Source organism: Salvelinus fontinalis, chromosome 21, assembly GCF_029448725.1.
Source record: "Salvelinus fontinalis isolate EN_2023a chromosome 21, ASM2944872v1, whole genome shotgun sequence".
Lineage (NCBI taxonomy): Eukaryota > Metazoa > Chordata > Actinopteri > Salmoniformes > Salmonidae > Salvelinus > Salvelinus fontinalis.
The window spans coordinates 20,874,736-20,898,170 of NC_074685.1; the positions used below are offsets into that span (position 1 = coordinate 20,874,736).

Genomic DNA, 23,435 nt, shown 5'->3' on the forward strand with positions numbered 1-23,435 from the left:
ATAATGATTCTCTCTTGATTGAGAACTCTCTGTTCTTTTTCTTTAGTTGTTGTTTGTTTCCCAGGGTCTCTATTAGGATGTAGCCTAAACATCTGATAAGGTCTCTGAAGCTCTCACTTGTATTGTAATTGGCAGAGAAATCAGAACATGAACTACACTGCTGTTTGGCAAAGGGCTTCAGTGTCAAAATCACGGTCTGCTCTCATGAGAGAGAGAGAGAGGGGGGGGGGTGAGAGACAACACGGAGAGAAAGCAAGGGTATTGAGAGCGAAGCCTAGCAGCTTTTGGCAGAGATCCTAGGAAATCACTCAACACATTTCAGGTTCAAGCATGATTGTTTGAAGTTGTGTTGTTTTTCTATTTGTGAATTCATTTCGGATAATAGAATGACAGCTGTTCAGTAGTAGGGCGTGTAATTAAACAACTTTGTATGCCTAACACGTACTGCTAATTGACAGTTGTTGTCATCTCTTCAATTTTTGTCAAAGAGCAATGAACAAAAGCTTGGCATCTATTGGATTTTCCATCCATTAGACAAAACAGTTGTGATTCAATTTACATAAAAAGGAAAAGATAATACAAATGAGAGACACAATAATTACAACAATGACAAATCACTTTTATTAAATCTTTTTTTGTAGTTAGTCATAGCTGCTCCAACACATTTGTGTATTTACAAATAATGGCCTTCGTATGAAATACAGTACATTTGCAGAACATTCTGGTGAAGAGAGTTGGACCAGGGAGAGATGGAGGGGTTACAACAGTCTGGGGAGGTGAGGACGATAGGGCTGGGATAAGAGACAGTCACTGGGGACAGGGACAGAGAACAGGGACAGAGGACAGGGACAGAAGACATAGGAGGGCACAGTGGTGTCAGGTTCAGGCTACATGGCTACAGTAACAGGTGCCAGGTGAAGAGCTCCTCCTAACAGACTCAATTCAGCCTGTAACACAACTGCATCTCATACTGTGCATCAACTTTTGAATGGAAAATTACACAAGTTAACTGATTCATGACATTGAGATATGGACAGAAAACCAACACTTAACAAGCTTTACAAAATCTCCTGAATTCAGATAACAACATGGTGCTGCTGACTACTGAAGTTTCCTCTGAAACCATTGTAGTGAAGATTAAGAGGGACCACAAACAAACTAAGCATGTACAGGGACTCAAAACATTAGGCGCCTAAACCACATTTCAGATGCAAATACTACTAAGCTCTGGTCAAAAGAGAAGGGCGATGGGAGTGCAGTATGGTTCTTGAGACGAGCATGGATGGATATAGTGCACTTCCAATAGTAGAGCCCTTAACTTGGGCACTTCAACCTCCACACACACACTATAACATTGATATGTGAAAACCTTACACAAAATATATAGACTGTAACATTGATCATGTTTCTCCTACTAAAAGATATTAAACAAATGTAATCAACCGTTTTTGATATCCAACATTGACTTTATTCTCTCACTAACAGCATTAACAATGTGTCTTTGTTAACTGCGGTTGTCCTTCAAAGAGGTGTGAGATCCACTGCTCTAACACTACGTTATATGAGACTACAGCTGGATACACAGTATCCATGAGACAAGCTGATCCTTGTTTCCCAACATTGACTGGCTGAAGTGAATGATGTCAGTCACAATGAATTTCAGCTTTTCTTATTTAAAGGCTTGTTCAAACTGAATCCCACACTTGCAGCCAACAGAGGCAGAGGCTAATGTATTTCTCAATGATAGTCCATCCCCTTTACAAAGGACGTGAGTTGGTGTCAGTACACTAAATAGACTGTGTATCAGACAGTGGAGGGAAATATTTACTGTGTTCCTGTGTTTGAGAAGCCCATCACTATTGATCTCAGCTGGCCCTCTCTCTCTCCTCATTACTCATTCCAGTCCTCTGATGGTAAAATTACCTCTGGGCTGAACAGGACACCTCTCTCTCTCTGCTAGTGAACCTATCCAGAGGCTGAATAGGACACCTCTCTTCCTCACTCTCTCTCATCTCTCGTTCTCCCTCCTGGTGGTCGATTTTTCTCATTCCAGAAATAACTAGCGCATGGCCCCCCAGCATGTGGTCTGCTTGGACACCGCTCTGCACGACATCAAAGACACGGCTAAATCACACTAGAGCTGCAGCTGCTACAGATGAAACTAACGTAGCCACAACCTACCTTCAACTTTAGGAGAAGCGTTGGACCTGTTGGGACGTGTGGGTTGATCATCACTGAATGGTCGCTAACCTATCAATATCAATCACGTTTTTGCTGTTTGCTTGGGGAAAAACTCAAGAATATTACTAAGAACATAATTGAAACTAATCGTACTAGTTATAGAGTCATCCCTGAACGTTTTGTTTATGTACAGTACATATTGTAGTTTTGTAGAGGTTATGACAATGTTGAAATGAAGTAGTGGATGGTAATTTGGGCTGACTTGTTAGAACACATACAGTTTGTGTTTACTGTTACAGGGAAGAAACACAGTTATAACACACATTGTTACACCCTGATACAACATCCAACTATGTCCTCCTTCCTGAACTCTGTTAGATAAAAACAGTCCAGTTCCATTTTGAGTCCAAGCCCAGATATTACATGTGTATGAAATATAACCACACCTTTCCAAAATAAAAAGAGAGACTGGTGCTTTTAAGTGGTGGGATGTTTTGGGCTTGTCTCTGCTGTAGTTACAGTGACTGAACCAGGACAGTCATCAGAAAAGGGAAAGAGCACAAGGACTCAACAATAAATAGGAAAATACATTTGCCTGACAAAATACCATATCAACTCCCACGCTCCTCGCAAATATACACCCGTTTTGGCTGCTAAATTTGAATTACGTGATTCATTTAAAAAATACATGAATCAATCACTAATTCCCCTAAAAGGACACAAATTGCTAAACATGAGTGCTTCTTTTTTTCCGGTTCAGCTAAGAGTGTTCACTCCCAGTCTCTGAATCATCAAATCCAACCCCCATCTCATGAACTTCTAATGGACTCTTCAAAGGCAAGAAAATAAGAGCCCCCTCCCCCTGGCAACAGGACTTCTCCAAGCAACAACCATGGCTCTGGATCCTTGTTTCACCATTGATTGGCCAGCATGCATGGTCCTTCATTTGATTGGCCAGTATGTCTTGGCCTCATTTGATTGGCCAGTATTCCTTTGCTTCATTGCCATTGGCTGATCTGATCAGTCACAAGCCATCTTCAAATTATCATAGTTATTCACTGTAAGACTTCATCATATTCTCAAAGTCATTTGGGGGCTTGAAAAAAAGTTATTTTTAGTAGTTCTTGTTCCGTTGTTTCATCTTGCAAAAGATATGGTGGGACCACAGAGGAGAGAGTGATTGTGTGTGTGTGTGTGTGTGTGTGTGTGTGTGTGTGTGTGTGTGTGTGTGTGTGTGTGTGTGTGTGCGTGTGCGTGTGTGCGTGTGTGCGTGTGTGCGTGTGTGTGTGTGTGTGTGTGTGTGTGTGTGTGTGTGTGCATGTGTGCGTGTGAACGAGAGAGAGAGAGAGAGAGAGAGAGAGAGAGAGAGAGAGAGAGAGAGAGAGAGAGAGAGAGAGAGAGAGAGAGAGAGAGAGAGGTGGGGGGGACAGCATATTCACTGGGATACTATGACCTTGAAATATTAACATCTACAGGAAAGTAAAATGACAAAATGAGAGTCCAAAAGGCTTTTGGCATCTTAACTCCCCAAAGCAAAGTTTATAAAAAGGTCTTCCCCCTTAGAAGTCCACCTCTCCCCGGCACTCAGACTGTCTTTTAAAAAGTGCACCTTGGGGGTTGTATGGTCCAGTCAGGGCGAGTCCACTCCGCCCTGTCTAAAACCCTCAGGCTGGGCGCTATAAAGACAAGATGGCTGCACAGAGAAGCAGGGCAGAGGAGACCAGCAGGCCGGTGGTCTGAACCCGGCCCACCGAGTTGACGTCACCTCGGGACGGCTCGGCTGATTCGTGACTGGTATCATCTAGATGAAGGAAGAAAGGAGGGAGAGAGGAGGAGATAAGAATCCCTGAGACATCAAGAGATATCATCATTTAGCTGCAACGACTGAAACATTAATGTATGAAATGGAGTGGTGGCTTTGTCATTCCATCAACTTTCTATGTGACTGACTTATCCATTCAGTTGGTACAATGGGAAAATATGAGCCCCTTCGGAATTCTGTATCAGGAAATATAATTTGTCATACCCGGGTACACAGACACTCTCAAGCATGCAGGCAGGGACGTACCCCTACACACAGTTTATAGAGTCTTACAAACCTCTTGGTTCTAGGGAATTGTCCACCCTCTCATTGACGTCAAAGACCCGATCGTGAACACTGACAGTTTTCACACAATTGTCTGCAACAAAAGGAAAGAGTGGGACGTGAACATTCACAGCGAGCCCAAGATTGATATTCGACTCTCACACAATGCATTAAAAGTTTTTTCACAGTTTGAAAGAAATAGAAAATAGAATGTTCTTTCAGAAATCCACTTACTTGCTGGTCTGACGAACACCTTCAGTCGAAGGCAACTTCTCCTTCCATTGTCAGCAACGGTGGATGCTGTGAAAACATTTCAGTTATGTTAGGAACAATGCGTGCGTACTTTAATGCTAACAGCAAATAACCGAGAGCTATTCTGTACAGACATACGTCAAACAGAGAGCTATCACACCCCAAACAAGGTGAACATTCCACTGATGTAAAGGTTCTCAATGGATGCAATCTGTGATAACTGTAGCATACTGTCTGTCGATCAATGCCTGAAACACGCCTTTCTATTGGCTACTGAGTGAGGGCAAAATCTGCACCTAAGACTTCCATTAGCTTCAAATAACAAAAACACGTGCTCCCGAGTAACATCCACATCTGCTACTCAAACTTCCATTGGTTCAAAGAACAGTCTGCACCTGCTACTCAAACTTCTATTGGCTCCAAATTTTATCCACATCTGCAACACAGAAATCGATTGGCTCAGAGTAACATCACCATCTGCTATGAAGTATTTGATTGGCTGCAGAGGCCATCAACACCTGCCACTGGGTTCTATTAGCAGTAAAGTAGCACAGCCCTGCTACACAGACGTCAACTCTGGATAACTGGAATATCTGGACAGCTGCTTCACTAAATCTCAATGGTGGCAAGTCACTTCAACTCAGGCTGCTCCGACTTCTGACCTGCAACAACTAGAAAATGTCACCTAGGACATAGTCACCAAACTAGACTGCGGCGGTTTCATATTGTGTGATGTCTTGAGAAGCAGTAGTTCTGAAGTCCCTATCACTCTTCTATACGGAAAGTAGGTTGTGACTGAGATCTTGTTCTTGTTGCTAGTTTGACAGACTCTGACCTGTGCTTGTATTACTGTAATCTATAGAATGTCTCTGTTCTTCTCCCACCCCACCCAGACAGTGCTCTGTGTTCTGACCACATCATTTCCTGGCCTGCCTGGGGTCTCAAGCTGCTCTTAATCTAGTCATAAACCCCCACCAACCCCTCAGGGCACCATCGTGTGTGTGTGTGTGTGTGTGTGTGTGTGTGTGTGTGTGTGTGTGTGTGTGTGTGTGTGTGTGTGTGTGTGTGTGTGTGTGTGTGTGTGTCTGTCTGTCTGTCTGTCTGTCTGTCTGTCTGTCTGTCTGTCTGTCTGTCTGTCTGTCTGTCTGTCTGTCTGTCTGTGTGACAGAGACAGAGACAGTTGGTCCTATAGACTATCCCCTATCCTGAGATTCTCTACTTCAAGCAACAGTCTTCGAAATTGTTAAAAGGTTTTGAAATCAAGTCTAAAAAATACAACAGGACAATGAATGAAGATACTCCAAACGTTTAGAATTTAAAAAATCCATCAGATATTGACAAAGCACATATCACATTTTACTCGTATGGACAAATAATAAGTTTAGGGATTTTGGTGGGAATTCAGGTATTCAATTTATTGTAAAAAAAAATATTATAATGCACTCATATATATACAATGTCTTATTGTATCAGGTATTTTTTAAATATTTTGTATTAAAATAAAGAAAATTATATGTGCCTCATTTGCATAAATAATGTATTTGCATGCATAAATTCTAATCAAATAAAATTGTATTTGTTTTAAGAAAAATACATGTTAAGAATGTTACTCAAATAAACTGAAGTAAAAAAATAAGAAAATAGAGAAATAACAGTAACTAGGCTATATACAGGGGGTACTTCATTAACATTAAGGGGTTGAACAGGGCTGCAACCACCAAACACCTGCTCTGTCTACCCTACCTGTACTCACCTGCTCTGTCTACACTACCTGCTCTGTCTACCCTACCTGTACTCACCTGCTCTGTCTACACTACCTGCTCTGTCGACCCTACCTGTACTCACCTGCTCTGTCTACACTACCTGCTCTGTCTACCCTACCTGTACTCACCTGCTCTGTCTACACTACCTGCTCTGTCTACCCTACCTGTACTCACCTGCTCTGTCTACACTACCTGCTCTGTCTACCCTACCTGTACTCACCTGCTCTGTCTACACTACCTGCTCTGTCTACCCTACCTGTACTCACCTGCTCTGTCTACCCTACCTGTACTCACCTGCACTGTCTACCCTACCTGTACTCACCTGTTCTGTCTACACTACATGCTCTGTCTACCCTACCTGTACTCACCTGCACTGTCTACCCTACCTGTACTCACCTGTTCTGTCTACACTACCTGTACTCACCTGTTCTGTCTACACTACATGCTCTGTCTACCCTACCTGTACTCACCTGCACTGTCTACCCTACCTGTACTCACCTGTTCTGTCTACACTACCTGTACTCACCTGTTCTGTCTACACTACATGTTCTGTCTACACTACCTGTACTCACCTGTTCTGTCTACACTACATGCTCTGTCTACCCTACCTGCACTCACCTGCTCTGTCTACACTACCTGTACTCACCTGTTCTGTCTACCCTACTTGTACCCACCTCCCCTGTCTACACTACCTGCTCTGTCTACCCTACCTGCACTCACCTGCTCTGTCTACACTACCTGTACTCACCTGTTCTGTCTACCCTACTTGTACCCACCTGCCCTGTCTACACTACCTGCTCTGTCTACCCTACCTGTACTCACCTGCACTGTCTACCCTACCTGTACTCACCTGTTCTGTCTACCCTACCTGTACTCACCTGCACTGTCTACCCTACCTGTACTCACCTGCTCTGTCTACACTACCTGTACTCACCTGTTCTGTCTACCCTACCTGTACTCACCTGCCCTGTCTACACTACTTGCTCTGTCTACCCTACCTGTACTCACCTGTTCTGTCTACCCTACCTGTACTCACCTGTTCTGTCTACCCTACCTGTACTCACCTGCTCTGTCTACACTACATACTCTGTCTACCCTACCTGTACTCACCTGCACTGTCTACCCTACCTGTACTCACCTGTTCTGTCTACCCTACCTGTACTCACCTGCACTGTCTACCCTACCTGTACTCACCTGCTCTGTCTACACTACCTGTACTCACCTGTTCTGTCTACCCTACCTGTACTCACCTGCTCTGTCTACACTACTTGCTCTGTCTACCCTACCTGTACTCACCTGTTCTGTCTACCCTACCTGTACTCACCTGTTCTGTCTACCCTACCTGTACTCACCTGCTCTGTCTACACTACATACTCTGTCTACCCTACCTGCACTCACCTGCTCTGTCTACACTACCTGCTCTGTCTACCCTACCTGTACTCACCTGCACTGTCTACTGTACCTGTACTCACCTGCTCTGTCTACCCTACCTGTACTCACCTGCACTGTCTACCGTACCTGTACTCACCTGCTCTGTCTACCCTACCTGCACTCACCTGCTCTGTCTACCCAACCTGTACTCACCTGCTCTGTCTACCGTACCTGTACTCACCTGCTCTGTCTACCCTACCTGTACTCACCTGCACTGTCTACCGTACCTGTACTCACCTGCTCTGTCTACCCTACCTGTACTCACCTGCACTGTCTACCGTACCTGTACTCACCTGCTCTGTCTACCCTACCTGCTCTGTCTACCCTACCTGTACTCACCTGCACTGTCTACCGTACCTGTACTCACCTGCTCTGTCTACCCTACCTGTACTCACCTGCACTGTCTACCGTACCTGTACTCACCTGCTCTGTCTACCCTACCTGCACTCACCTGCTCTGTCTACCCAACTTGCACTCACCTGCAGTCTACCCTACCTGTACTCACCTGCACTGTCTACCCTACCTGCACTCACTTGCACTGTCTAGACTGCCTCATTAATTACTGTTGTTGTCACGTTCTGTTTCATGTGTGTTAATAACAGTGTGTCAATAGCAGGATACCCTCTGATTAAAAATCAACACGCTTGGCTCCATGTTACACCCATCTATACATACTTTACATTGTTTGCGGGATCAGACATAATATCACTATAATCTGAGTGTTAATTTTCGGAAGTTGGTGCATTAACTCCCCGACAAAGCTTTATTGTTCTCATAAATGCAACGGAAGACTATGTATTCCTTCGAGCCCATTTCAGCCATTACCGGTGTGTTTGGCAGGTGATTACAAACATTTCCGCAGTCGTAACGTTAATGGAAATAAACGACAGGCACACGCAAGAGTATGAAGGAGTTGTAGGAGTGAAATGAAAGCAATAAATCCAGCGATATTTAAGTGACAAGTGGATTTTGCACCCCCAAACACAGGAAATAGGCTGAAAAAGACAGATCCTCAGGTGGGTGGGGCATGGTCGTTGCTACATCTTCCCAGTGAATGATACTGGCAGTAAATTCCAGATAAAAACTAGCCTTGTCAGTATTTCCACAGCGGAAGACTGGGCTTCCCATTTCAAAGCACTTAGCGTGACTATGAAACAAGATAAAAATTGTTTTTAAAACTTGATGATGAGAGTTATATTGGCAGTGTGTTGGGGGAAAAAACAGCCAGGGGTGTCAATCATGACTCTTATGTCTGTGTCAGCAAGTATCGTGTAACTTACCTCACACCCCTACAGTGGCAGGCACACAGGCCAGACTGCACTATCTCCCTTTCCATTCACAGACAGACAGACAGACAGACAGACAGACAGACAGACAGACAGACAGACAGACAGACAGACAGACAGGGCTCCACAACACACACCACACAGCCAATAAACTGCTTTTCTACGACTCTGCCTCACGCTCTGTGATACTGGATCTGTGGTTAGTCATGCCTTGCGGCCCAGCAGAGGAAACTAGCAGGGCAGAGTAGACGGACTGGAGGACAGTAAACCTCATGCAGACACTCATGGTATACAAATAAAGTACAAATTCAGAAAACATCCTCTCATGAACACACACCATCCTATGAACGTGTCGCAGATGCTCCCACACACACACATTTATTTTTACTTTTAACATTTACTAAACTAGGCAAGTCAGTTAAGAACACATTCTTATTTACAATGATGGCCTACACCAGCCAAACCCAGACAACACTAGGCCAATTGTGCGCCATCCTATGGAACTCCCAATCACAGCCGGTTGTGATACAGCCTGGATTCAAACCAGGGTGTCTGTAGTGACACCTCTAGAACTGAGATGCAGTGCCTTAGACCACTGCACCACTCAGTAGCACAGACATACGCAACACCAGACACACACAGACATACACAACACCAGACACACACAGACATACGCAACACCAGACACACACAGACATACACAACACCAGACACACACAGACATACGCAACACCAGACACACACAGATATACACAACACCAGACACACACAGACATACACAACACCAGACACACACAGACATACGCAACACCAGACACACACAGATGTACACAACACCAGACACACACAGACATACGCAACACCGGACACACACAGACATACGCAACACCAGACACACACAGATATACACAACACCAGACACACACAGATATACACAACACCAGACACACACAGACATACGCAACACCAGACACACACAGACATACACAACACCAGACACACACAGACATACACAACACCAGACACACACAGACATACGCAACACCAGACACACACAGACATACGCAACACCAGACACACACAGACATACGCAACACCAGACACACACAGATGTACACAACACCAGACACACACAGACATACACAACACCAGACACACACAGACATACGCAACACCAGACACACACAGACATACGCAACACCAGACACACACAGACATACGCAACACCGGACACACACAGACATACACAACACCAGACACACACAGACATACACAACACCAGACAAACACAGACATACACAACACCAGACAAAAGCTAGGGGCTCAGATGCCGTGTAACTTAAGTCTGAACAGGGTTCATCTCATTATCTATGTAGATCTTCAGACTGTATCTACAGAGCAGGACCTGGGCTTTTGAAGCCAGGGCTTTACAGCAGACAGTCATCCCTAGACACACAGGGAGAGCCAGACTCTCAACTGTCTCCCCAGAAAATTGGATTTCTATCCCCTGAGATTAGGATCAGACTTCCCTATTGGCTCTATTAGAAAAACATGCAGCCCTAAGCCTGGGAGAAGCCCGGGTTCACATCCAGACATCAGGACAGGCTGAACTCTGACCCCCCAGGCCACCCCTTCTGATCCCCCTGATGGCTTCCTGCAGGCGTCTGTCTGCCAGACGGACGGAGACCCAGAGCCAACCAACCGCAGGTGTCATCCATTTGATTTAACCCACCCGTTCCTCTCTTCTCCTGGGGGGTTAACTATCCACAGGGGGGACCAAGGGGCGTCTGTCAAATCAAATCAAATTTATTTATATAGCCCTTCGTACATCAGCTGATATCTCAAAGTGCTGTACAGAAACCCAGCCTAAAACCCCAAACAGCAAGCAATGCAGGTGTAGAAGCACGGTGGCTAGGAGAAACTCCCTAGAAAGGCCTGTTGTTGTTGTTGGCGCTGAGTTGTTGACACCAGCACACATCAATTCCCAAACGTTTGACTTACTTGTTGCAAGTTCACAGCTCCATTGTCCAATAGTGTTAGAACATGTGCTAGTATCATCTAATAATGTAACTCTTTTGTTATACTTGACAGATCAGACACATGCAATGTGATACTGTAACGAATATCACATGGTTTATTGTGAGATATCCAGCTTTTCTGGAACTACATAGAGGGACAAGAGTTCAGAGGATGTTGGAGTAGATTAGTGTACACCTCAGTATGTTCCCCGGGGTGTGATTACGTACACCTCTGTTTGTTATTTCATATTCCTCTCAATGTTCTGGGTGAAAAACAGTCTTTTTTTTGAGTGAATCTCTAACTGTCTAACAGTTGATCTCTAACTGTTGTCAAGGAGGGAAATGCCTTTAGGCCATGTGCCCTGTCTCTCTTTCTCTCTCCCTTAGTTTCACTGTAAAAGCCCTACTGTATATATACTGGATGGCTCTTTAAACATCTTGGCTCTCCTATTAGCACATGGAACAGTCTGATAGACATCCTACGGTAAAGTCCATTACCTACTCACCCATATACACAGGAGCCCCACACCACCCTTTGTATATTCAATCCAGTAGAATAACATCCTAGGAGATTAGGAAAATCAGTAGATCATGTGTCTTTAAGGACTGGCGATTCGTCAGGCAGCTTGGGTCTGAGGCGTGCGGCTGAGGCCGGGGCTGATGCTACTCAGGAGTGGGCCTAAGTGAAGCCATCTCTGTAGGGGGAAGGAGACATACTGTATCCTAGCAGGCCACCCCTTGCAGTCTCCTATTTAGTCTCAGCTCTCTGCTCTGTAGGGCTCCGACTCCTCTTGTAAAAACATGGCTTCAGATGCTTGTGTTCAAGAGGCCTTCTCACAAGCAGCAGAAAGCTGAGGCGAGTTTGTAACAAAGACTCTTCAGAGGGAGACCACGAGAACGGAGATGTTTTCCCCTCAGCAAATCTTTAGGTTTCAACCTCTTTGCCAGGGCTTGCAAAACAACGTTCTACTTTGCTATTGTTTCCCCGTTGTCAGTTCCATGGATGGACTCAAAATAATGTTTTCTCACATCATACCCTTAAATCATCTAAGTATGTTCTGTTCTGCCCAAGTAGCCTGAGCTCCCAAAATACTGTGTTACCTCTCCACTGATATCATAAATGTCCATACCATGCAGGATAACTGTGGTAGCCCTCTGTCTCTCTCTCTGCCTTTAAGCAAAGCATTCATGTATCCCATATCATAGTACTGTAGTTACAACAGTGTTAACTCAGTTTGTTGGGGCATGGTGCTTGCAACAGCAGAGCTGTTGGTTTGATTCCCGCACGGAACATACTTTATACTGAATGCTTTTGTTAACTTGGTTAATTTGAACATAAGCATGTGCTAAATTACCATAAAGATGTCAAAAATGTAATTTACTCACAGATGTAGTAGTACTCTCTGCCGGAGCGGAACTCGAATCCCAGAGAGAAGGGGGTGAAGAGCTGGAACTTCTCGGAGAACTTCAGGGGTCCGTTGGGGGAGTGGGGCCTGTTACACTCCCAGCGTTTGAAGCCCTTGGCGGTGTGGTCACAGGAGCTGTAGCCGTCGTAGTTGACCATGTAGAGGACGTAGCGCTCTGTCCGCTCTTCAGGGACATAGTCCAGGTAGTGGGGACAGAAGACGTCCAGGTAGTCATTTATACACACGTCGATGTGGTAGTCACCCCGGTAGAACCTGAAAGGGAAGCAGAGAGGTTCTGAGTAAGATTCTTCAAGACTACAACGTCTAATAGTACTGATACTAACATGCATTTCCATGATTCTACCTTTCTGGACGTCATCACTGATCTAACACTATAGGGCAGGTATAAGCAAGGGCTTCATTGTGTAACTCTCATCTACTGTATCTAGTCATGTCAGATCAGTGATGTCTTCAAGAAGGGGAGTATCATAAGATGCATACTAAAAGTATGTGAACTAGAGCCCTAGACAAGAGAAAATGTAACCAGATGTGTCTGACAGAGACACTGCAGACTGATCTACAGAAGACACATATGCGTCCTACTATCTAGCTTTGTTTACAGGATCCCACCATGTCATTCTCAATCCTCTCACTGCTCTAGAGCGGGCGCTCAAACCTCTCCTCTACCACCAGCCAAAAAGTATCTTACGACAGACTGCTAGTCAGTCATAAGCCACATATCAATGGTTGAGCTGGGCTGCAATGACTTATGAGAGTGCTGAAATTAAAGTCCCCCAGCGCCAAAGTCCAAATCCTCTGGTTTGCACGGGCCTTTGGCAGATTTAAGAGGATCCCCTCAAAAGAGGGAAATTTTCATTAGACCAATATGACATGCTGATGGAGGAGACCCGGTGGAATCTCTCTCAGTGCTGGGAAAAAAGTGTGTTTCTCAAGGCCCCAGAAACAGCCCCAACCAGATTCACATGAAGCTTCAGGGTAAACCGAGCGACCCTCCAGAGGAAGGAGGACATCAGCCAGATATGCCAGGTATTCATTCCTGGGGAGTGATGCGAAACACATATTCCCATAGGCCATATACGGTTGCATTTCTGATGCGTTTATTGGAGACAGATTGGTTTAGGTTGGCCAGCGCATCTCAGAGTCGCTAATGGCCGAGCTTGGTATCACTGACATTCTGCGGATGTCTTCAATACTCCACCTCTGTTCATTGACACACTGGGGCCAGGGGAACAGGCTGGGAACCGATACTGTGCATACTGTGCTGTGATGATTCGATACGGATGAACTCACTCGCGCTCTGTGGGAGGTTTCTCAATGTAAGGACTGAGATTCACTGACCCAGGAGCAAATCTTACACCCACCTAACAACCTCTCCAGGGGGAGAGGAGCATTCAGAACTGATTCAGGGTCAGGTGAGAGAGGAGGTTGCGTTGGACGGCAGTTCAGCTGTTCCCACTGACACGTACATTTCCAGGCTTTAAGAGGCATGAGGAGTATAAAGGGTGGTGTGTGTTGGCTGGGACCTGCTGGGAGTATCAGGTTGTCCTTATACGGATTGCAAATGTGCTGCAGGATTAGTGACTCTCCTACTGGGTTTGGTGCGGCCACAGAGGAGGGAGTGTGGCTGTGTGTGTGTGTGTGTGTGTGTGTGTGTGTGTGTGTGTGTGTGTGTGTGTGTGTGTGTGTGTGTGTGTGTGTGTGTGTGTGTGTGTGTGTGTGTGTGTGTGTCTGTGTCTGTGTCTGTGTGTGTGTCTGTGTGTGTGTGTGTGTGTGTGTGTGTGTGTGTGTGTGTGTGTGTGTGTGTGTGTGTGTGTGTGTGTGTGTGTGTGTGTGTGTGTGTGTGTGTGTGTGTGTGTGTGTGTGTGTGTGCTTGCATGTATGTGTGAGATTGTGTCTTTGTGTGTGATTTGTCAGCTAAATTCTCATATTTTTCTCTAATTATAGCCTGGTCAAACATGAAACTGAAGCCTTGTTTTCACTCTAATTATAGCCTGGTCAAACATGAAACTGAAGCCTTCTTTTCTCTCTCAAAGGCCCACTTTTCATGCTCCAGCTGAGTGCTGTGACTCCAGGCAGCAAAGCATGGCCTCAATCAGCCTCAGTTTCTGAGCCTTTCACTGATACCATAACTGACAGAGAGCAACCAAACCCCAGAGAGCCACTAGCAAGTACTGTATCACTTCCTCAGCCAGCGGCATTGTGGGATAGCCAGCTTGGTCTGTCCATCTCTCTAAGCTTGTAATGCTACCTTTCAACCTGTGTGTACCTTTAGCTGCTCTCACCTGTCACTCAAATCTGACCTGGGACCTGCCATAAAGATTAGCATGGATTAGAGAAGAGAGTTAAACTGAGAGGCGTGGGTGGTCACCATTCTGAAAGTGATGAGCAGAGGATTTATGTCAGGGGAGCTAAGCAGGGACCACAGAGAGGATTACTCTGACCCTCCTAGAGACACCTGAGAGAGCCTTGTGACTGATAGTACCAAATATCAATCCACACTGAGCCATAATCCTGAACCATAATGCTAAAACATATGTCTCGGTCTGACTCTCAATATCACCGCAAGTGTGAGTTTTCAATCTTTAAGTGAATGTCTTCAGACTACAGTGATGCTTCACAATGCACAATGCTCAATGCTCAATGACAGAGCTCAATGGGGAAATCAGCATCAGGGTTTTGTCAGAGTTATTTTGTGAGTTCACTCAAGGTCTCTCACAACGAACATCAATGTGGCAGACAAGGAAATAAAGAATTCTGGCTGTGAGGCTGACAACTCAAAAACTAATGACGTCATTAAGAAATCAACACCTTCATTTGTTAAATTCATTCATGTGACGCGATGAGCCAATAGAGTTTTAAAAATGAAGACACACAAATCCTATCTCTATCCGTCATTGGGATTAATGACGCCTGATTGGCTGAATTACTCACAGCCACTTAGACAGGCTCATGCATGATTCAGGGACTACCACTCTAACAAAGCACTCTCATAACGATAATCCTTCTTTTCACTCCTCTCCTCCTCTCTTTCCCCCCTTCTCTTTCTCTCTGGTGACCAAACACAGGTAATGAATGGTTTGCACCCTGGTTCAGTGGAGGGGAGGATGAGAGGAGGGGAGGAGGGAGAGAGAAAGCCTTCCTGGTGTTTTCTATAATACATGATTACAGTGGTGTCAGAGCGAGGTCAAATTCCAATGGTTTTATAACAATAGGAGAAAAAAGGAGACACTTTCCCTCCACAGACCACATGAAACCGCTGACCTGTTCCAAGCCACATAATGGAACAAACGACTAAATACAAACTAAACGGTTGTGCGGGCAAACATTACGGGTTTCAACTGCACTGTCTCTCACAGAATGACATTGTTTTTTTACATTGCTAAAAGCAATGTGTCTACACACACGTGCATACACACGCACGCACGCGCACACACACACACTCCGTAGTTCATGTCCCTGACCTTAGGGGGAGCTCTTTAGGTAGGTAATTACACCACTGTGGCTAACAGGCTAATGCATCTCTGGTCATTTGGCCCTGGGCACTGATGTCACCATATGGAGTCTATTTATCCCTCTGCCTGGTGTTTCCCCCTCTCCCTCGGGGCACCAGGCCTGACCTCCATCTACCTGGCAGATCACTCATAGCACTGTGCCACCAACACCCCCAGCACCAGCCATGGTTCAGACATCATTACCTCCACTGATCACACACATCTGTGCAGACACACGGACAGAGCTGTCTGCCAGGGTACAGAGTCAGACTGGGCGTTGACAGCAAAAAGAGATGAGAAAAGAGAAAACTATAAAATAGACACTTTTCTCTTTTTTGTGGTACATTTCCCTGAGAACAAAACGTTTTGTCTGAGCTGCTCAGACAGGGACGAAAGTTATTGAATTTTAGATTGAAAACACATGGCTGTTTGTGTGAGGTAGGTCCTACATGGCAAGAACATTACAATGTGTTACGGTCAGTAAAAGCAGGAGACAGAGTATTTAGAGTATGAGAGTGAGAACCAGAGTGAGAACCAGAGTGAGAACCAGCGTGAGAACCAGCGTGAGAACCAGAGTGAGAATCAGAGTGAGAATCAGAGTGAGAATCAGAGTGAGAACCAGAGTGAGAACCAGAGTGAGAACCAGAGTGAGAACCAGAGTGAGAACCAGTGAGAACCAGAGTGAGAACCAGTTTGAAACAGTGAGAACCAGAGTGAGAACCAGAGTGAGAACCAGAGTGAGAACCAGAGTGAGAACCAGAGTGAGAACCAGTGTGAGAACCAGTTTGAAACAGTGAGAACCAGAGTGAGAACCAGAGTAAGAACCAGAGTGAGAACCAGAGTGAGAACCAGAGTGAGAACCAGAGTGAGAACCAGTGTGAGAACCAGTTTGAAACAGTGAGAACCAGAGTGAGAACCAGAGTAAGAACCAGTGTGCTAATGAGAGCGACAAAGAGAGAAAGAGAAGTTAACAGTGATTCTCAGCTGTTTTCCATGAATGACATAAGAAGTTAACTCACAGTACAGGACAGGTTAATGAATGATGATGCTATTCTGGTGGTCAAAGGGTGAAAGAGGCAGCATGTGGTGAGTGTCACTTAACACACACGCACGCACACACACCGCGGGGCTCGGTCACTCACTGCTTAACACCAGGGGCTGACAGCCAATACCATTACCCTCTGGTCTCAAGGCCGACCCTAACACAGGTTGCCATCACACTGACTTACGACAATGCTATGTTCTACCTCTTTTTACATGCGTGATGTGCTCAAACCCCAGGGTACACACACACACACAGATCTCCGTGTGCTCTCTGTCTATCTCAGAAGCCACATAACTCAAGAGGCTCCAAGCCTTGTTAAAATAACCCCACAAAGAATGGCACACTCAGTACCTTGGACCAAACTAGCAAGTGTAGCATATAGCCCTAGCCTAGGTCATAGAAACACAGACACCTAGATCTACAGCAGATAAAGACATTGATGGAGCGTGAGCTGGGAGCACTAATAGATGCCTGTCTAGATGGCTAGATGCTACCTATCATTATCAGACAATCTACTCCCATAGGACAGGAGAATATTGATCTGACATAAGAGCCAGGCCAGGGGTTAGAGGTCACTGACAGACCATTATTCAGCCAGAGCCTCAGTATTTGGCCAGTGTCTGAGTGAGGTGACGGGTATGACCCCGGGGTCGTCCATCTTAGGAGCTGCTGAGTAGGTGGCGGGGCTGCTGAGGGGAGGAAGGTGAAGTTTAATATGGTGGATGGATGAGGCTTCACCTTAGAGCAAACAGAGCTGTCCAGCCCTCTCATTAAACACAAACTTGCACATACGCATGCATGCGGACATGAGCGCGCGCACACACACACTCATACTCACACACACACATACGGTAATGGTATAAGCAGCAGTGATCTTTACAGGAAGGGTCTACCTCATCCCGTGTTTGACTATGGTGACCCTGACCCCCCTCACAGGCTTTGACATCTGACCCCTCTCTCCGGGGGCGATTTGAACCCTTGCACCGCCCTATCACTTTACTGCACCCCAGGGAACTCCAACCCGCCCTGCCCTGGGCCAAACCAACCCTGAACCCAGTATAGCAGGGAGGGGGCAGTGGTGAGAGAGAAAACCACAATGTCTGGAATCAATCACCCACCCATGACAAGGCTCCACAGCATTCACACACACCACAAGTCATCCAGTAGGGAGGTCTCACACAAATCATAGTTGGGTGAAATTGACTAAGGCGAGTGATAGTGTTCTGTGGGGAGGTGGAAGAAAAGTAGGCGAAGTGCTTCTGTTGGATATTTGTTGTATTCAAGGTATTGGTTGTATTCAAGGTTGGGAAATGAAGGGATTCGACATCTGCTTGTTTTAGATGTAGCATGGGTACAGTGGAACCAGAGGGGCCGGTAGATGCCAGTGAGAGTGTGAGAGGGGGTGGTCTTTCCCCGACTCTGTCCCCTCAACAAACACCAGCAGCCCCAGGAAAACCAGCACATGTAAAATCATGTAAGGGCTAAACATAGAACGTCTACTGAGTGCCAGGCATGCCAGCGCCAAGCCACAACACCTGGCCCCCTCAATCTCACCCCTCTAGGCCCCCTAACCCGCCTCTACTGACCCCCTCTCCTCGACACTAAGTGTCTGTCAAAGCCTCCTCCATCAGTCCACAACCAGAGCCCCACGGATACATACACATCCACACAAACCACCTTAAGAGGACCAAGCTCAGATTCACACATACCACCTTAAGAGGACCAAGCTCAGATTCACACATACCACTTTAAGGGGACCAAGCTCAGATTCAGACATACCACCTTAAGGGAACCAAGCTCAGACTCACATAAACCACCTTAAGAGGACCAAGCTCAGATTCACACATACCACTTTAAGGGGACCAAGCTCAGATTCAGACATACCACCTTAAGGGAACCAAGCTCAGACTCACATAAACCACCTTAAGAGGACCAAGCTCAGATTCACACATACCACTTTAAGGGGACCAAGCTCAGATTCAGACATACCACCTTAAGGGAACCAAGCTCAGACTCACATAAACCACCTTAAGAGGACCAAGCTCAGATTCACACATACCACTTTAAGGGGACCAAGCTCAGATTCAGACATACCACCTTAAGGGAACCAAGCTCAGATTCACATGAACCACCTTAAGGGGACCAAGCTCAGATTCACACTAAGGGGACCAAGCTCAAATGAACAAATACCACCTTAACAAGGGGACCAAGCTCAGATTCACACATACCACCTAAAGGGGACCAAGCTCAGATTCACACATACCACCTAAAGGGGACCAAGCTCAGATTCACACATACCACCTGTAAGGGACCAAGCTCAAATGAAAACATACCACCTTAACAGACAGTGTTTCACATTCACACCTTCTGCAGCATTACAAGTGTGCTCAAATACATGCTAGCTACCTTAGTAGTATACTTAGTAGTATACATCCACATCTACACACACCACTCCAAGAGGACATATCTAGAACTCAGCCATTGTGACTTTTCAAAGGGCAAGTTCATCTTCACATTTAAAATGGATTTAAAATGCCAACCCATGGCTAATATTTACATAGTGGGCCCATTAAAGAGTTTCATAGCCAAACGCTCACACAGGGAGTTTAGTGATGCAGCTCACAATGTTCTGAGCTCCAGACCAGAGGACAGCAGGAACAAAGGCTGGTCCAGAACCACAGGCCAAGACCCAGTGGACCAAAGCAGCCCGCCCTGATATCATCGATGGACCAGCCCGGACATTACCAATACCAGCTGGTCACCTAGCCCTATAGCACCTGCTCAGGGCTGGCTGAAGCCAACACTGACTCCTCCTCATACTCTGTGACCTTCAAACCTGATTCCAGATCAGCTCTTCCAACCCTAATCCTAACACTGACCATTAAAAATACAGCAACAAATCTGATCCTGGGCAAGCTGTCTAAGGGCCAATACGATTCACATGTCACTGGCTGTTCATATACATTTGTCCAAGGATTTGCAGTGTCTTTCTGATGATAGACGAGGTAATAACAGAGCGGGATAGCTTCTTTTGATAGATCACCTCATGACAGGCCAGTTTCCATCCCAAAGAACACTGAGTCAGACACTTCTCTGTCTGAGGTACGATGCCAGAGAAATAGAGACATACCGTAAAACAGATGCTCTGTCTCCCTCAGTCCATCTATCCACTTAGTGTTGGATCAGTGTATGTGTGTTTTTAAACCTGGCCTAGAAGTTTGGATCTCATCTCAGTATCGTCATGGACGGCAGAGTTGAGCACAGGTTAAAGAGCCTTCATTTCATCTGGGCATGGTTCCATCTATTCCCTACACGAATAGAAAGCTGTTGGAAGATGTGTGTAGGCTATGTGTACATGTGATTGAGTGTGCGTGCGTGCGTGCGTGTATTCAGTGTGTGTGCACATTTTCGCATGTGTGAATGTGCATTCATATGTGTGGTGCAGACTCTCTGTCTATCTGCTGATAACAGTGCAGAAGGAGGACTGTGTGTTAAATCAAGCATTGCCAGCAGCAGCTGAATCCTCCTCTGCCTACTGCCTATCATTATCACTGTGTTCTAGTTAGCACACTGTAGTGATTAGCCCCAGTCACTGAACCATGGGCCACCTCATTTACCACACCACTTGATGTAATTGTTATTGGAGTGGAGATACTACCCTGATGAACAAACTGCTAACGCCACCTCTCCTCTCACTTCCACATTGTCACTGAGTGTCCTTGCCTCAGAGAGGGGGGGGGGGGGGGTGAGAGAGAGTGAGAGCGTGAGAGCGTGAGAGAGTTAGAGAGAGAGAGAGAGAGAGAGAGAGAGAGAGAGAGAGAGAGAGAGAGAGAGAGAGAGAGAGAGAGAGAGAGAGAGAGAGAGAGAGAGAGAGAGAGAGAGAGAGAGAGAGAGAGAGAGAGAGAGAGAGAGAGAGGGAGACAGAAAGAGAGGGGCAAGCGAGTGAGTGGACTATAGTAATGCTTTAGACTAACACAGGTAAAATCATGGAACCCACTGGACCAAAACATTTTATCAACCAGTTTTGTTTGAGGTAAATTTGACTGATGATAGATTGAAACTCTATCATCGATATGTGGTTTGAAAAGACACATTTCACCCAGGCAGAAAGGGCCTTGTGTTGAGTGTCCCTGGGATTGTTCTGTGAGTCAGAGAGGACAGAGGGGCTTATTTTAGGTTTGCATGTTTCTGTGTAAAGCTGTCACTCAATTAGCGTACACATCTGTCCCTCCTTTCAGGAGCACAAGGTGGGCAGTGACATGTGTAAGTACTGTGGCTGAACGCTTCAGAACAGGAGTCTCGAAGACCACCGCATCCATGACCACCAACGAAATAGTATCTCCACATGCGTGTGTATGTGTGACGGGTGGTGGGGGCAAGGTTTAAACCCACTGTGAACCCACGTCAGTCAACATGTACGCGTTGAACACACACGGCTAAACACACAAGGCACTCATCGCACACCCAGGAACACACAGTGAACACTTGACGTGCTCAAAACGTTGTAGATAGTGTTTTATCCTTATAACAACACCCAATTACAACAACATGGAGGCTTCTCCCCAGCCCTGCTCCCATATGCACTGTACCCCTGTTATACTGATGCATAGGGGCCAGGTGGACATGTTCCATGGGGTTAGAGTCAATGGCTCTATCATCATACATAATAAGGATTTTAACAGAGAAAGATGAAGCAATAGACTCCAATATCTCATTTAAAGGCCTATCAAGGTTGTCTTGATCATGTGACCTGACCATGAAAAACTCTGACCCTAAATCAAAACTACAACAGTGTTATACATTTGACACCCCAGAAGGAGACTGGACTCTACAGCCACAGGTCAAGAGGTCATCATTAGGGTCTAATCCAGCCTATCCCTGTTAGTAACCCTAACCCAGCCTATCCCTGTTAGTAAACCTAACCCAGCCTAGCCCTGTTAGTAAACCTAACCCAGCCTATCCCTGTTAGTAACCCTAACCCAGCCTATCCCTGTTAGTAAACCTAACCCAGCCTATCCCTGTTAGTAAACCTAACCCAGCCTATCCCTGTTAGTAACCCTAACCCAGCCTATCCCTGTTAGCAACCCTAACCCAGCCTATCCCTGTTAGTAACCCTAACCCAGCCTATCCCTGTTAGTAAACCTAACCCAGCCTAGCCCTGTTAGTAAACCTAACCCAGCCTATCCCTGTTAGTAACCCTAACCCAGCCTATCCCTGTTAGTAACCCTAACCCAGCCTATCCCTGTTAGTAACCCTAACCCAGCCTATCCCTGTTAGTAACCCTAACCCAGCCTATCCCTGTTAGTAACCCTAACCCAGCCTATCCCTGTTAGTAACCCTAACCCAGCCTATCCCTGTTAGTAAACCTAACCCAGCCTAGCCCTGTTAGTAAACCTAACCCAGCCTATCCCTGTTAGTAACCCTAACCCAGCCTATCCCTGTTAGTAACCCTAACCCAGCCTATCCCTGTTAGTAACCCTAACCCAGCCTATCCCTGTTAGTAACCCTAACCCAGCCTATCCCTGTTAGTAACCCTAACCCAGCCTATCCCTGTTAGTAACCCTAACCCAGCCTATCCCTGTTAGTAAACCTAACCCAGCCTATCCCTGTTAGTAACCCTAACCCAGCCTATCCCTGTTAGTAACCCTAACCCAGCCTATCCCTGTTAGTAACCCTAACCCAGCCTATCCCTGTTAGTAAACCTAACCCAGCCTATCCCTGTTAGTAACCCTAACCCAGCCTATCCCTGTTAGTAAACCTAGCCCAGCCTATCCATGTTAGTAAACCTAGCCCAGCCTATCCATGTTAGTAAACCTAGCCCAGCCTATCCATGTTAGTAACCCTAACCCAGCCTATCCCTGTTAGTAAACCTAACCCAGCCTATCCCTGTTCGTAAACCTAACCCAGAATAATCCACCTTTACAATGCTCCTCTCTCTCAGACAGCAGTGGGTGATAATCCCTCAGGACAAATACACTCAGCTGGTCCACTCTACACACAGGAGGGATTACTGACCAAGCTGTGTTACTAGGAGAACACTCAATGGGGACAGGTAGGAGGATGTGGTATAATGTGTGTATAATGGGGTTGGACATGATCTGTGAGTGAGTGTTGAAGAGTAGCGGTTTGTAGGTGTAAGGGGTTGGATGATGGCTGTGTTGTGTTGTGTGAATTAATTATGATATGTGTGTGCACATCCATTTGTGTAAGAGGGGTAGTAGAGGGGTGAGAGACAGGTTTGGGCTTGTTATACCTTTACAACGCCAGCAGACCGTACCCTGGGACTGTATCAGGCCTGTCACAGGTAGACTGATGATTTTGCCTTTTCTCATAGTAGGTAAAGACTCTAATACCCATAATCCCCTAAGTGATCTGACCCAGGTCAGGAGGGATAACACACACACACTCACGCACGCACCAACGCAGGCAGGCAGGCACGTACTACAATGAGGAAT

The 23,435-nt window shown here is 46.0% G+C and overlaps 1 protein-coding gene across 2 annotated transcripts in view; it reads right to left on the reverse strand.

Annotated features, from left to right (window-relative positions):
* Window positions 1-598: 598 nt before the first annotated feature.
* Window positions 599-23,435, reverse strand: part of LOC129818412 (ephrin-A5b-like) — a 57,865-nt gene continuing 35,028 nt past the window's right edge. Inside the window, exons 2-5 of one of the 2 annotated variants that reach the window (XM_055874259.1) lie at window positions 12,404-12,696; window positions 4,502-4,567; window positions 4,281-4,364; window positions 599-3,982 (exon numbers count right to left, since the gene is read on the reverse strand). In XM_055874259.1, the coding sequence (XP_055730234.1) occupies window positions 3,858-3,982; window positions 4,281-4,364; window positions 4,502-4,567; window positions 12,404-12,696 (568 nt within the window). In that variant the 3' untranslated portion in view covers window positions 599-3,857. The remainder of the gene's footprint in view (window positions 3,983-4,280; window positions 4,365-4,501; window positions 4,568-12,403; window positions 12,697-23,435) is intronic. The other variant, XM_055874260.1, reaches the window with a different exon arrangement.